At 35.3% G+C, this 16,778-nt stretch overlaps 1 protein-coding gene across 4 annotated transcripts in view; it reads left to right on the top strand.

Annotated features, from left to right (window-relative positions):
• CNOT2 (CCR4-NOT transcription complex subunit 2) overlaps positions 1-16,778 on the top strand; it is a 91,116-nt gene that overhangs the window by 51,454 nt on the left and 22,884 nt on the right. For 3 of the 4 annotated variants that reach the window (XM_074901516.1, XM_074901517.1, XM_074901518.1), the window contains exons 2-4: positions 1,177-1,299; positions 13,323-13,389; positions 16,258-16,405. In XM_074901516.1, the coding sequence (XP_074757617.1) occupies positions 1,189-1,299; positions 13,323-13,389; positions 16,258-16,405 (326 nt within the window). In that variant the 5' untranslated portion in view covers positions 1,177-1,188. Of the gene's footprint in view, positions 1-202; positions 224-1,176; positions 1,300-13,322; positions 13,390-16,257; positions 16,406-16,778 lie in introns of those variants that run through there. The other variant, XM_074901515.1, reaches the window with a different exon arrangement.

The following is a 16,778-nucleotide window of genomic DNA, read 5'->3' as shown; positions in this document are numbered from 1 at the left end:
GTTGTTTTTTTTTTAAGTTTAGCTAATGTTGTCAGTAGTAAAGATACTAAATTTTAGGGCTCAGAGCATTTCATAAACTAACTGTAATTTAGCTTCCTTAACCTTCGAAGATGTTAAAGATCTGTTTGAAGGTACGTTATGTAGGACAGTAGCTCAGGGTTGATTACCATCCTGATGGTTGCGCTCTCTCCAGTCTCCCTGTATGGTACAAGAAGCTGGACAAGTTGCTCAGTGCTGACCAGTATGTGCCATTTCACTGATTTGAACATTAACCTGTTAGGTTAAAACAGGACTTGGTTAACCCACACTGTGTTGTGATAGTGTTCATAGGCAGGTAGATCAGAAATTTAAGAGATGTGTGTATTTTCCTGTAAATAAGTGTCAGGTGTATAAATATGCACTGCATGCGCTAGATACTTTAGCAATGTATGACCTTGCTGTGGGATTAAGTTTTCTAATTAATTGAGGTTCTGTGACCAGTTGCATGGTTGCTGTTTCTTTAGTTTCCAGTTCCTGATTTAGCAGCTCTGTGTGTGTGCCTGTGGGAGTAAGGGCAAAATAAAATCTAGTGGTTTTTTTATGGGCTGTCTGCAGTAAATTTCTTAGTCTGTGATGAGGTTGTTGAATGTGGTTAAGCTTGACCTTCTCTTACTTACTCATGGTTCTGAGTACACTGGGTTGGGTAGAAATCTGCTTTCCCAAGACAGGGAAGTGATTTCACAGATTTTGTTTTTCCCCTTTTTAATTTTTTTATTTAAGGTGTCTGGGCTCTAAGGAACATTCCTTGTTTTTCTTCTTTTAGATTGAAAGTGTTTAGCTCAGGAGAGGAAGGTTTGAGAAATTTGCTCTTTTGTTTTCTCACATTCTGTAATTTTAAATAAACCTGAGTTGAAAGGTCATGGGACTCACAAAGACAACCAACACCCCTCAAAAAAATTAAGTGTGTCCTCTCTCCCCACCCCAGTCCTTTATGAAATAAGAGTTTGTCACATGAAAATCCCACTTGAAAGAACAATTATGCTGACAATATGTAGAAAATATTTTTAGAGAAATTTTCAAATGTTTAGAAATAGGATTTGTGTTTTTTTAAAAAAATCCTTACATATATTTAAAATATATACTAAGTATGTAACAAACCAAATCATATGGTATACAATCATTTTTCTTCTTATTTAGGTGACAAACAGCATGTTTGGTGCTTCAAGGAAGAAGTTTGTAGAGGGGGTTGATGGTGACTACCATGATGAGAATATGTACTACAGCCAATCGTCAATGTTTCCACATCGGTCAGAAAAAGATGTAAGTTGAATAAGCTTATTTTTTTTTCTCCTTTCAATAGTGAGATCATTTCAAGTGAAATATATGTGAGGAAGGGCTTATTTTAGCTTTAAGTTGTGCATGACTGTGTTTTCAATTGTAAGTGCTGTAATTTTAGTGAGTTTATACATGTAAACTTCAGCCATATGCTTCCCAGGTTTTATTTTTTCATTTTCAAGAACTGTATTTGTAACTTAAATTGGATTATTCATTATATCTTGTGTTTACATGTTGTGTCTACAGTGTTTTGCATTTTACATCTTCAACTGTTTTTAGTTTCTGAAAATGCAGCTTGTTTGCTCAAGTATTCTAATTTAGGTTTTTCTCCTGTTTGTAATGACACAAAATTACAAAACCAATCATTCTTAAACATTTTTTCCCTTGGTAATGCATTATTGTATGTTAGAACTGCATTGGTTTTACTGAAACTCTGCTTATTATTAAAATAATAGTATTTAACTTAATAGTATTAAAATAAAAAGTAATATTTCACTTTTATATGGAGCGGCCTGTACAAATATGTGGAAGACTGTAAGCATGACTTGTTCACGTCACCTGAAGGTCAGTAGTACCATCTCATGACAGGCTTGCATTTAATACATGTTATCAACATACAGTCTAGATTTTTCTTTTTAATGAAAAAGCTCAAAACATTCAGACTTTCAAAAAGTTGTTAGTTTCAAGTCTGCCTCCTTGACTGTCCAGAAACACAGTTGTTTAATAGTAGATGTGAACATAGTCTTGATAGAGCTTGACCTATGTAAACATGAACATTTCCTATAGACTCTTAGTTAGCTGAATTTTAGTCCAGATTTTCAAAGGGAAGGAAGTAAGTTTAAAGTAGAAGGCTTTTTAAAACAAACAAACAAAAAAAGGCTTAAATGCAGCTTTCCAATTCTGTTTCATAAGTGATTTTGATGAGAAGTTTCAGGTGAGCCAGCAAAGGATTAAAATGTAGTACAGTGTAAAGAAAAATAGAGTGTTCTTTTCTGTTTAAGTCCATTATATATGTACATGTAACACAGATGCACACAGGCACAATGGAATATTTATAATATTGAACATACTTTCCTTTTTGTGAGCACTGAGGGATGCAGCTAGCACTCTCAAGAACAGTAGATGCTATTTCTCCGAAGTGATTCTTGGATATTAAATCCCCACTTTTAGATTTGATGTGCTGAGGGAGAAATCATTACGATGTAGTAAGAAAGGTCAAGTGGGATGAATGATATGCTGTACAGTGTACACAGTGAAAGCTGATGCTTGGCACATTGTTGATGCAGTGAATGAGTGTTTTAGTTGCCTACTCTTTCTGTAGGCAATGTTGCAGAAGTGGATCTTAGAATGGGACTTCAAGAGAAGGAAGGTGGGTGTTCCAGACACCAAGAATGACAAATGAGAAATCATGAAGGCTTGTGGGTGAAGTGGCCAAAATGGGGCATGGAAGCGTCTGTAGTTGGTGGAAGAGTGATGTCATTCCAACAGGAAATGTCAGAGTAATTTTTGCAAAAGCTTTTTAAAGTTTTACTTCCAAATGCTTTCTAAGGGATTTTTTTTTTTTTTCCCCTCTGTAGCTTCACTATTGACCATTACAACTTTTTGAGTTAATGCGTATGAAATCTTAAACCATTATATGCTATTGTATTTAAAAAAAAAAAAAGTTGACCAAAATAAGTATATGGTGGTGATATTGACATTGTCTGTACACCTTTGATCACTCATGTACAGCTAAATGTGTATTTCTGTATTACATGTTCCTTTTGATATCTCATTTGGCTCACATTAGATGAGAAAGGTTGCAAAGGTGGTTGTATTCTTTTAGTTTCCAAGTAATTTTGTGGCTCTGAAAATAACCATGTTTCAAAATAGTCTTTCCACTGGAATTCTGCTAAAGATGTTCTGTATATAAGAACACAATAAATATATTGTCTGTGTTGTTATTTGAATAACAGTATTGTCAGACAAACCAAATTTGCTCAGAATTTTCTCTGAGTAAGCTAATAAAGTCTAACATTCAAAACATGGATACAGTTTTATGAACCCCTGGGGGGGAAACTTCTAGCATTCTAGATCTTGAAACACTTTGAATTTTTCTGTCTTCATGTTTATATTGAAATGGAATAGGTAAATGTGGGGATAAAATAAGGGTAGAATAAACTTGAGGGAAAGGAGTAAATCACTTGTATTTAGAAAATCCAACTGGTAATAGAAAGATTAAAACATAGCTTACAAAGAGGTTGTCTATGCTTACTGAAAAATTACAGTCTCTATGCCTTTTTTAATAGTAGAATTATCTAAACAAGGTGCAGTTATACTGCAATTTAAATCATTCACTTTTTTCATTTTTAGTTTCTTGTATGTTTTTACAGAGAGAAGGTGAAATTAATGTATTGCAGGTTTTAGCTACAAACCTGTAGAAAATGAGTTAAACTTTTTTTTTTTTCCTCTCCAGTGTATCATATATACATATGAGTCCTTCATTTATGCTTCATTTATCCTCTAGAGTTCTTCAATGTGAAATAGAGTGGTTCTGAGGGAAGCCCTCTGTGGCTGGCCTCCTTAAATACCCCTCTTTGGTAAAGGCTGAGGCTTGTTTAGTGTTTACTTTCATACTGGACATGGCTATGTGTTTTCCTGTTTTTTCACTTTGTTAAAGTCTTACTGATTCTGACCTTAGAAGTTGCTGCTTTCCAAGGAATTGTTACTGTGCATGTTTATGTGTGCTCCAAGCAGAACATACAAACAGGTGAAACATTGCTAAAATTTAGAGTAGAGTAAGGACTATTACTGCAATTGTATTTTGTAAAAGCCTTAGAACCTATTTTTCACTTTACTTTTACAGTAGAGTTTCTGTCCTTGAGAAGAAGCATTGTCTTCAGATTGGGTACAGTGATGACTTGTGCACAGTTTTTGACTGGGTTGGGAGATTTTCAGCTTCCTACCTGGTTTTAACATCTTAAGTGGAGTTTGTTTGGGGTTTTTTTAATATTGTATTAGAAAATAGTTCTTTACTCACTAAGTGAAAAAATAATTCAGAACTATGTGGAAAAGATGTGAAAAATATATTTATGGCTTTTAAACAATTTTCATAGCACTTGCTGATGTAGCGTTCTTGTGACTTGTTGCTTTGGCTAATTTGAATTTTAAAAGAATTGCCTTTGCACAAAGTTGAAGTGAACTAATGCTGCGCAGGTCCTGGCTCAAATTTTAAAGACTTTTTACAAGAAGAAACAAGTAACAGCAAATAGTTTAGGACATGCTATTTTTATTTCAGAGCCTCAGTGTAGCTAAAAACTTAAAAGCTTTCTTTTAACTTGTTTTTTCACTAGGGAATACAATTCTAGACAGTCAGGACTGATATAGTAATTGAAATAGAAAAGCTACATGTTACTCATGTGCACAAATGCTTCCAAAATCATAAAGATGCTGTTTGGGTCTGTTGTTTTAGGCACAAAATTATGGTTCCTTAGATGAGATTAAATCTGACTCAAGCCATCTAATGCTACCTTTTTACTAAATGAGTGGCTTTGCCTTGAGTCATCACAAACTTTACTGTGCTAAGTAGGGAAGTGGAACATGAATGCTATGTCTATGAATTCTGCTGCACTTAAGTTCAGTTCATGATAACCATGTCATGAATCCTTTCGCAAAGAAATCAGATATTTTTATAGAACTTGCAGAAAATAGAACAGTTCAGGAAAATAGTTTAAAATTTGGCTTGAAACAAATGTGGTTCTTTAAGTTAAATTGACAGTAAGATGAACAATATGCCCACAAAATAATGGCCACAAAACAGAGCTTATTTGTGGCCAATTTCACCCCCTTAACTGAGCTGTCTACACTCAGCAAAATCATTTTGAGGATGGACATATGTGTGTCTTTATTTGGATAGAGTTACAATGGTAGAAATTGGTAACTCAAAGCCTTCATATACTTTTGGATCTACTGTCTCCAAATGAGCCCCAAAAAATGACAGCTTTGAGGAAAGATGGGACTCATTCAGTCTGAACTTTGATTTCTCATATGTAAGAATGTAGGAAGTGCTCTACAAGTGCTTTACCAGTCTAGCCCAATCCACTGAAGATGCCTACCTGGGAATGTAAGATCAGGGCATCTTCTGTTCTGAACTGCAGTCACAAATCCGACAGTAGACAGACATGCGTTTTAATGAAGATCTGCCTAAAATATGGGGAAATTCAGGAGAATTTTTTCAATGGATGCTTTTTCCATTTCTTGGCCCAGTGCTTTGCTGTTCATTTTCTTTCCCAGTTGCTCAGCAGATGATAAAATGCTCACAATAACATGGTAATAATTCTCTTATTTCTACTTCTAGTGTGTTAGTTTGCTGAACTTACTCTTCTTTCTGAAAAATCTTAATATTTTAACTAATTCTGCACTTTCTTAGTTGAGACCTGATGTTCTTTTGCATCTCAGTTCTTTAAAAACGTGATTTCTTGTGAAGTCAAATATATTTTAACAATTGGGACAGGTAAGATCTAGCCTGCAGATTAGATCTGGCTCATTGCAACTATTGATCTAGCTCCCTGGCACTACCTTTCCTGAAGTAGGAAGTCCTCAGATTTGGATATTGAGCACAGTGAAATGGGTTATTGATTCTGGGAACCTGCTTTCCAGAGGTTTCTTCCATCCTGAAGCAGTAGAGGCATGTCTGTGATGGATTACATTCAGGTGTTCCTCTGTGATGAGAAAGTTGCACGCAGGCAGAGGTCAGTAGTTTGTCTTGTAATGGACACGATGGTGATACAGCAAAGGGGTGGTCAGAAGCTGTTATCAAAGCCTTTTACTGCGAACTTCCATTAAAGTAATTTATAGAACCTTTATCTAACTCTTTACTGTGTATTGAAATATATGGCCTTATAAAGAGATAGTACTTTTACAAGAGATAACACCCTGAAACAAGACTTAGCTTACCATGGAGATGGAGATCCAGAATCTTGCTAAGTTTGAGGAACTAAATGTGGAAGGGTTTAATCAGTCTTCTGAAGACAGCTTTGGCTTTAGAGTTTCTGAACACCATGTTCCAGCTGGATTGTTGACTTTATAATGCTATTTTTTTAGGATTCTAAGGGGATCTATGGTATCTTGTTTCCCAAGGCATCTTGCTTGGTATTTGCCATAGTTGTTGCAGGAGAGTTTGTTAGCTTAGTCATAATTTAACTTCAGATACTTACAACAACTCCGTGTGCAGTATTTAAGAATTCCCATGGAACCCTCTCGTATCAGGAACAGTAACAGCATTCACGCTAATGCTGGCTGGTTGAATAGAGTTACCTCACATTAATGTGACTTGTCATAGTCTGAATAGTTTTGATCCATTTGTGGAGGGGGAAAAAATGAAAAGCTTATTTTGGGGAAAAAAAATACATTGTCTTTAATTATAAACGGCCAATTAATATTTTCATATACATTACTTTGCATGCAAACGTAGTTGTGGATTTGGCTAAATAGTGGATTGGTTTGCCCCCCTTGCTTTGTGAAACACCTGGCTTAAACTTTTTTCTTTGAAGTGTGAGCTGCAAAGCAACAGACTTGCTTTTTACCTTCCCAGAGCAATTAAATGGTTTTTGCATCTTTTAGTGAGTACATGATATGGGTTTTTTTAAAACAAATTTTAAATGAATGAAAATTGCAATTAATGAAAACAATTGGAAGGACTTGCAGGGGATGAGATTATAAACAAATTGAGGGAGTTTGTGTGTTCTAATGCCGCATACCATTTCAGAGCCTATTATTCTACCTATAGCTTGCTTTTTCATAATAAGGTTATACAGTAAGAAGAAAGAACAAAAAGTTTGGAAGGCAAAATGCAGCCTTTTACTGTATCATCTATAAATTTGTACCTGGATGGGTTTATCAAATAAGACAATATATGATAAACTAATTTTACTTAGACAGGAAAATGGGGGTTTAGACTGTCACACAGTTTGCAATAAGTAGATATCTGAATTAAAGTTATTTCACATCACTTAAATTATGTCACAAGAAAATTAATTTCACTATTGATGACTAGTATATAATTTTCACTGTGATTTTTAGATTATTTTTTTTTATAGAAGAACTATATGACTGTGATAGGAGTTGTTTCTGTACTTCATCTAAAAGCTGTATTTCACTGCATCTCCACTTAAATCAACAGTATTTAATAGTTTTTGTATGTCAGCTTTAGCAGTTGAAGTGGTTCCTTGGACCAGATTAATTCCATGCTTGAAATCATCTGCCTTTTCTAGAAAGAGGAGGTTCTGGTTTCTTAAACAATAATTCAGTTCATTGAACATACTGTATTGTAATATTGGTGGTTTACGTGCTCAGTGTGTGGGTGGTTTGGTTTTGGTTTTTTAATTTTTTTGTATGCAACTGGTTATTTAATTGAAATAAATCCTTTGCTTTGTCCTAGTTAGTAATGGCTTATGGGATTTTTTGTTGTAGCAGCTTTCAACGAGTCTTCAGTAATCTTTAGGCTCACTGGTACTATCAAACTACATGTCTCTACACAGGGAGAATTTTTTTTTTAGTTTTACTTTAACATGAGGTTAACATAGCTATTAATAATGTCATTGTCAAGTTCTTGAGATACTGCTGCCAACAGCGGTGCAGTCCTACCTCCTTGTACTTCCCAAGTGTCACAGGAGGTAGAAGACCACAACCATAAATTATGAAATCTGAAAAATTAAATTTCCTTTATTTTTCAGTATTGTATTTGATTTTATATTTCACAAAAAAATTATGTCGGTAACAATTTCCACTTGCAAATGATAACATGAAGTTATAAGGCTTTCAAAAATTTCTTTACTGATCTCTGTTTTTGAGACTTCTAAATATTTTCTTGTAACATGGTAATTTTGTGATCAGTTATAAAAAAAGTGGCTTGTAATCTAGCGGAAGACTAATACTACTAAAAAAAATGGCATAGTATAGAAAAATCTGTATTTTTTTTAATCTGTTATTTGTTGGTGTGATTACTGTTGGGTTTTTTTACATCAGTATAACACTTTCTTCTTTTGAGCCTGTGGGTCAGCTGTTTTATTATTAAATAGTGCAGCACAGGTGGCAGATATCAGAAATAAAGTAGTGCAAATACAAAATGATGCTGATGTTTGCACCTGTGAGAAACCCATCTTTTATGAGGCCAGATATTACTCACAGATTTATTTGCTTATTCTAACATGTTTTGCTTTTAGGAGTTGACTTTGTAGCTCTGGATTGAAGTATTTTAACTTCAGCTTGCCTTTAAGAAAGTAGCTTTAGGCTATAACTGCATAATGTAGCAGCCTTTGCAGAGGTGTTGCTTTACTGTTTCCTTGGTGCCAAGGTGTGCTACCGCCACAGTTACGGTGACAGGCAGCTCTCAGCACCGTAAGTTGGGGGTTTGCTTGGAAGAAGCAGGATGCTGCAGTGCAGGGGGGGAGGTGGGAGCCCCATCAGCCGGCTCTGCTGCTGGGCTGCCTCCCGCCACCTCCCTCTGCTTTCAGGGAGACTGCAGGTTGGGTTCACCAGTCTCCCGAGAGGGCTGTAAAATGCAGCAGTTTTTTTCACAGTTCTGGCAAATTTAAGCAATTGCTGGTGCTGTTTTTTTCAAGATTGTTGACACTCTTAACTTATTGCAGTAAGCCCTGCAAGAGTTAATGAAAGCAGTTACGTTAAAATCTCGTTCATCACTAGGGCTAGGAAATTGCCTGATAGCATGTTATGGCTGACTGATTTTTGGTGTGGACAAGTCCAGAAAAATTGGGCCATCTGCTTGGATCATCAGTTGGTTTGAGTTTAGATGCAGAACCTCCATGATCAGAACTGCGCTGTGACTGAAACTTGTGAGTAAAATGATGTTCGTATCTTAGTTGACTGCTGTCAACTTAGTCCTTCAGTTTACCAGTACAGAGTGCTGGTCCTTCCATATGCTAGCAGAATGAACTGCACCCTTCATGCTACACAAGGTCTTGTTTGCTCAGTTGTCTCCTTGCACTGTGGGAAATGCAAGTCTTAGACTTCCTCCATCACCTAGCGACATGTACAGGGAAGGACAGTTGAAACAGTCTGTCTAGTTCAGTTATACAAGGTTGGAATAGAAGCAGAAATACCCTGCTATTTCACAACTGGGCTCTGTAGCTGTTAACCACTGGCAAATTGATTTAAACCTAAATGTCAAAGTTGGAAGAGTGGCAGGGTTTTTTTGGTACATGTGCAGCAAAAGCTATAGGTGTCAAAATTGTTTAACAATTTCCTTGACTCCTTCAAAGATTATTAGTAACTTGTTTTAAAAAGTTGGTATTGTATGCATACTGCTAGAATATGCTGTTAATTGTCATGATCTCAATAATTTGGTACATTTTGTTTTTCAAAGGTTGTTACAGGTATAATTCTGAGCATTTTTTTCCCTAAAATACTGATGTAATTGGGTAAAGCTTAAAGGAGTTTACCAAGTGGAAGAGGCTTTAGTTACCTTAAGGATTAGACTGCTTTAGTTTTTAAGATTATCATAACCTTTGGGTGTTGTAGACTAAAAAATTCAAGAGTAACTTCCAACTACTGTTGCAAGTACACTCTTGGAGAGTTGTTATATTTTGTATGTCATGTGGCTAGTAGTCCAGTCAGATAAAATGATTGCAGAGTCCCAGAATGAATGTTTTTAATACTAATAACATTTCTCTTGAATCTTTGTTACCTTTGGTAGACCAAGTTTGAGCAGACTACAATAGTGACTGAGAGGTGGTGAACACAAATAAAGGTCCCGGTAGCATAGGTTGAAGTTTTGGCTGATGTAGTTGCTTTGTTGTTGACCTAAATTATATGGAAATAAGAGAAAAAGAAGACAAAATTTTAAACTGCTTCTTACTTAGCTATGACTGAAAAGTTGTTCAATACTGGGGAAGGGGTTTTGGCGTATTGCAAAATAAATTAGCAAGAGAGTAAGTGAGATTTGAGAAATGCCACATTTAATCAGCCTGGAACAGATCCACAGAAATTTTTATTTATTTCTTCTTGAGGCTTGTTATCTTTGATGTTTTAAGTATGTTATGACTTTAAGACTAGTTGTTAGATTTACTGGATTTAATACTTGTCCTTTATCATGGCTTTCTGTAAAGGTTTCTCTACAGGTCATTTTGCAATTAACTTTTCATGTAAAAGCAAATGGCACAGTACATGTGACCTACTTTAGAATCTTTCAAAAGAAAATCCAATTTCTACTAAGCAGTGTTCATTAAATATTATTTGCTATTCCTTTTAACTGAATTTAAATAAAATCAAGTAGTGTTCTATAGAAGATGTGGGATTCTTCTTTCCCTCTCTTTCAAGTAATCTCCTACCTCTTAGGTCTCTGATTTATTTTTTTAAAAATCCAAGTTAACATATAAATAAAAGGTTTTTATGCTGCAGTTTGTACCATCTTCTGCTTATTATCTAATATGCCATCACAGCAATTTTTGAATGCCCTGAGCAGCTGTTTTTACGGGACCTTTTTTTTGGCTTAACTGTTTTGCTTATCTGTCCCAAAACTAGTAGTATAATACTTTTTGACTGCTGTTTCTATCTCAGTGTCTGGTTGTTTCAGGATTTTTTGGCTTGTGTGCCCTTGTCATTGTCTGTGATGGCGTGTCATAACTGTTTTCCTCTTTTTTTTTTTTTTTTTGCATAGAATTCCAATTTACCACATCTTGCAAGGTGTTCGAAGATTTTCCAGCTTGTCAAACTTGAATTTTTTTTTTTTACCTCAAAATTTTACTTTGTCTTTCCTTCCTTAAAACTACTGTATGAGCTTGTTTTATCAGTGTTTAACACACATCAGTTTGTTAGTTTGGGCAGGGAGTGTACTTTTGAAGTCTGTCTCCTAAGTATCCCCACTTCAACACACTTTGGTTTGCATTGCAGAGCAGTCTTGGTGTGAGTGAATTTGATTCCTTCTGGATCAAAATACGCTGTAAGAGATGCTCCAGGAGTGCACCAGACATGTTCCACTCACAGTGGGTAGTCAGTCCCTGGCATCAGGTGTTTTAAGTCACAGCTAACTAGTTAGAAATGCAGGCAGTATATATGTTAGGCCCGCAGGACCAACTTCTTGTTTTATAAATGAACTTCTCTCTGGCTGCATTCATTGCTGATGCAGATGTGGCCTGTGAACTTTGCTATACAAGTTCTGAGCTGAAGCCACTGGTAGTTATTTAAAGTGTTCTTTTTGTTCATAGCCAGTTCTTCACTAAGAAAGGAGAACTTTGGCACGTATTTTAGTTATACTTTATTCAGCACAAAGTTTTTGTCCTAGTATTTCAAACTTCTTGTATATGCAGGTGTGGATGTTTATTGCTGTAGTTACTTACTGTCAAATATATGCACTTTGTTCAAAATATGTGTGAGTATATAGTATTTTGGGATGATATTTCTGATACATTTCCTGATCGTCTACAGTAATTGCCTGCTGTAATTTCTCACGCCTTCTGTATGTATTCAAAATATCATAAATACTTTGTGATTTACAGACATGAATGCTACTTTTGATATTTAGTGTCTACCCTGCATGTCATCTTTCTCATTTCTACCATTTAGATTTGGCCCCAGTCTAGACAACTAGCAGATTCAGTTTATAAGGTTTGTTTGAGTTTCTACATCTGTCTCAATTAAGTCAACAAAGCAACTTGCAGTTTATCACGGTAAAACTTATTTTGATTTGAATTCTTTACTCTCAAGTTAAAAAAGCTTGAAATCCCCTTATGTGTAAGAATCCAGACACTCCTTTTCCTTGAAACCGTCCTAAAATTCAGTCCAAGTCCAGAGTACTGCACTAAACAAGCAGACATTTGCCCATGGGTTTGTAAGTACCAAGTAGCATATTCTATTGTGAGCTGGATGGATTAGGTCAACTAATAGCTCTTCTTGCTCCAAGGGACAATCAGCTAATGTTGATGAACATCTAATCTGTTCTTTAAAAACATCCAGGGATGGCTGTTCCAGTGCTTAACTGTCCTGAAGATTGCAAATGAATTTTTTTTTCCCAAATATTAACCTAAATCTCCTGTTTCTCAAATTTATTAATACTTTCCATTTCTGCAGCAGCATGGAGAGTAGTTTGTTCTTTTTCTCTTACAGCAATGACTGGAAGTCTGGTTTAATTTCCCTACCTTAGTTGCCTTCTTTTTGAAGTGTGCAAACCCAAATCTTAATCTTTCTTCATAGATTGTGATTTTTTTTTTTTTTTATCTTCCTTTTCCCAAGAGTCTCTTTAGTTTGTCACATTTCTTGTGTGATGACTGAAAGTTAACAAAGAAGGTTTTAATTGAAATATTTGGTAATATGTAATGTCTCTAAAGTGGACATAATGGAGCAGGAGAGATTACTTGTGACATTTGTGCATCTTACCTAATTCATGTAGTGTATACAAGCATGAAGCCAGCTGTTAGGGCAGTAGGTGCATTATAATTTTAGCATTGGAATCTTATCCAAAGTTCATACCTGTTTCTGCATACTTGCTGCTATGTAGCCACTCATTCCCCACCTTTTGCTATCGTAACTGATAATATGAAACTTTGCACTTGCTGTTAGCACATTGAACAGGGATTGATCTTCTATGATGCATGTTTTCCAGGGGGGAAAAAAACTATATCTGATTTAAATAACTGAGTATTCCTTATTCTTCTTAGCTACAAGGGTAGAAAAACTGAAAGCTTTTAGATATTTTTCCTCTGTGCTATTTGTCACAAGTAAAAGAAAGGATGTTTTTATACATGTGAAGTCATGAGTTTTTATTGATGTGTTGCAATAATAATAATTGCAATAAGATATTGTTACATATATATATATAAAAAAACAATTGCAATAACAATACTGTTGCCGTTGTTACTGTGCAGATATTTTAGGGAGTTTCTAAAACGATGACTTAAAAGGAGTTTTCAGTTGCTGTTTTGGCTTTCTTGGCAAAACAGTATTGTGTGAACTTACAGAGCAAGATATCACAGCATCTTTGTGTCTAATAACCTTTTATTCCTCTTCCATTGTAGATGCTGGCATCACCATCAACATCAGGTCAGCTGTCTCAGTTTGGGGCAAGTTTATACGGGCAACAAAGTAAGAATTCTTTTTATTAATTATATGTTTGTTTTATGCTAAATATGTTCTGGTTTCATGCTCTTTGGATAGAGAACATGCATATGGCTTTGTTTTCTGGTGACTGTAAAAAAAGACAGTATGTCTCCTTATTTGTGGGTGGGTTTATTTTAAGATACATTTCTGCTTTGCTTAGTATGCATTTTTGCAGTGTTTAGAATGCAGAGTGTCATATATTGACACTGTATAACTGCTAAATATCCAAATATAATCCTCCTGTAAAGAATGTCTGTGATTTAACTGTGACTCTCTGAAGGAAAACTGAGGAAAATGAGCATGGCCAAAATGAACCTAGTTCAGGACAGTATGTAAGGAATAGAAGGAAATTATACCTTAAGTTGTAACTGATATTTCGTGCTCTACAGGAGCAAAGTAAATCTTGTGTACATGCTTGGCAACTCACATTTGGCAAAGAACTATACCAGTAAGATTACTGCCTTCTGCACCACTCTTTGTTTCTTTCCCATACCTTGAAGATTTTTTTTCTGTCTCTGCCAGTCTTGTGTATATTGTTGCAATAGAAGGACCCATAAAGGAGCAGTCACAGTGTGTATTGCTAGCCACCTAACTTAAGGGCCAGCATTGAGGACTGAACCTCCTCGAGGCTGAGAGGCACAGCCAGAAAGTGACTCAGAATATCCGAGTTGGGTACAGTTACACAAGTAAAACGGGTTTGTGAACATCTCTCCTTTATCACCGTACGATTTTGAATGTTTGCAACTTTCTTGCCAAGTGCATCTGACTCGGATTCTAAGAAAAAACACCTTCAGAGTACTTTAGAGAGTCTGGACTTTTTATATGGACAGACTAAAAGCTTTGTCTGCTAGATGCATGGCTTTCACAACTTCTTTCGGCTTTCTTCAAATAGTTTAAAAATACAATGGTTTTTTACTATCTCAGTGGCTGTTGATGAGTGACCATGTAATATAAACTGACTTTTAGATTGGTAGCTGTCAGTCATTAAGCAAGATGTCATGTTATAGAGTAACTTAAACTTGACTATTAGTCAGGAAATGGGCCACTTCATTGATCAGTCTCCAATATAGCCCATGCTGATCTCTCAGATAAAGTGGAAAAAGGAAGCATAAGAAAAAAGATATCTTTTTTTCTTTTGGTGAATATTTCAACGGCACCTACTTGCCAGCCACAGGAAGATGGTTCTACTGCACTGTAACAGCCCTACTCATTAATAATTCTAGTTTAAAGAAAGCCAACAACAAGAAATAACCTTCAGTGTAAAACAGGCTTTGCTGAAACAAATGCTTGCACAAAATTAACCTGAATATTGTAGTCATGTTTTTCAGTGTACTGTATCTAGTTTGGAAGTGTATGTATTTTTTTCTTTACCATTTTATTTTTTAAATTCCACATAATTGTTAATTAGCATTAAATATTATTTATAATATATATTTATGCTCTTTGAAATTATTCTGATGCAGCAAATTGCCAAAATATTTACCGTGAACACCTTGATATAATCAGCATTTAATGAAGTCTTTGGAGGCTTGTTATAGCAAGTCACACTACTTCTCAATCTGAATGTATAGAGATAAATTTGAGTGTTATCAAAACTTTGAGTGTTACTGCAGACTTCTTGGATTGCAAATTGTAGGGTAGGTCATGGACAGACAGCAGTTCTTAAAGTGACAGCACTAAATGACTGGGATGTTTCTTCAGATCTTGTCCATGATAATAACCTGAGCACATGCTATATCCTTTCTTTACATTCTTAATATTTGATCACATTATACACTGGCATATTCAGCTGTTCTGCTGGGGTGATCTACCATGGGAGAGTGCTGATTCATGATAATTTTTCATTTGTTTGGTCTGCAGATAAGGTTTTGAGTTATGTGAGTCTACCTCAGCAGCCTTATGCCAAAGCAATAGGGACTGTTACTTACAGCTATCACGTTTTATATGCTAAGTTTGTTTCTATTGATATGTTGCACTAAATGACTTTTTCTTGCCTTCGAACATCATTCCAAAATTTCATAAGCACAGAAAAGTGATGTGAGAATGATGAGAAACTTCATAAAGTTTTTGGATATTTTGAGCCAGTGCAGCAACTGGTTATCTTTAGCTGTTCAGAGTTAAAGCAATTTCTTTTTTTACTTCACTGAAGTGCTTACTTTATTCTGTCACACCGTTGTTTGTGTAAAAAAATATTTTCATCATAATATTAAAAATCTTATGTATATTTTTAAATGCTAATAGAGGGCAGTTAAAATTTTGCTTTCTTTCGTCAAAAGATTGACATGGTTGTAGACACTGAAGTTCTGTTATTAAAAAGAAGCAACTTAGACTTTATAGAGAACTGGCCTAAAATGTTGCTTTTGTTGACCTAAAAGCAATGTTATTGTTAACTAAATATACATAAATTACTTTTTTTAGTAAAGGTTTGCCTAATTTTTAACAAATCAGTGTTCTAAATACTGGCCAAATATATCTACTAGTTTATTCAAAAGTAATGTATTTCTTAAGTGCAGTTACTGATTTTCTCAAAATGCTGCCTTTTTTGAAATAATTTGTAGAATTTCGTGTCCTCATCAAAAAACTCAAAACTGAACCCTTTCTCAAATTATACATCTCAAAGGAAACAAAACTTTGTTAGTGACTCAAATACAGAATATCCTTAAAGAGCCTTTCTAAAGTTTAACGGAAATGGGGCCTAATTTGAGATAATTGGGCTTCTACTATGCAAACAAGGACTTAATTTTTACACATTTTGTAGGTTGTCAGCATAAATTGTTTCCATCTACATCTGATGGAGAAGACTTTGTTCCTGAATGCTCTATATCTCCACCCCTCTGAATTTTTTTTCAATAGGTGCACTAGGCCTTCCAATGAGGGGAATGAGCAACAATACCCCTCAGTTAAATCGCAGCTTATCACAAGGCACTCAGTTACCGAGCCACGTAACGCCAACAACAGGGGTACCAACAATGTCACTTCACACGCCTCCATCTCCGAGCAGGTATTTATTGATAGCCAATATTTCTGCGATTGTGTCTTTCTGCAGAGCTCTTGTTAAATGTTCTGCATATTTTGCCTCGACTACTTTACGATTAGTTAAAGACAAAAAGTAGTTTCTCTTGACCACTGCCTGTGGGTATTTAGGGAAATAATACTGTTAAACAGTAAGGGCTTACTACAAGACAGTATTTGAATTTTTGTACGTAAAGGAGAAATTGCTGGCAAATTCTGCTTCAGAATGTAAGAGGTTGTTTTTTGATTGTTCTGGTAAATGTACAATTAAAGTTTTTGTATGGATATCAAACACTGCATAGTAAGGTAGTAGATCTGAGGTGCTCATTAAAAAAAAAAGCTACAACACCTTTTCAAGTGCA

Source organism: Athene noctua, chromosome 3 (genome assembly GCF_965140245.1).
Source record: "Athene noctua chromosome 3, bAthNoc1.hap1.1, whole genome shotgun sequence".
Lineage (NCBI taxonomy): Eukaryota > Metazoa > Chordata > Aves > Strigiformes > Strigidae > Athene > Athene noctua.
Note: the sequence above shows the minus strand (reverse complement) of the source record. Positions and strands in the feature narration are given on the sequence as shown.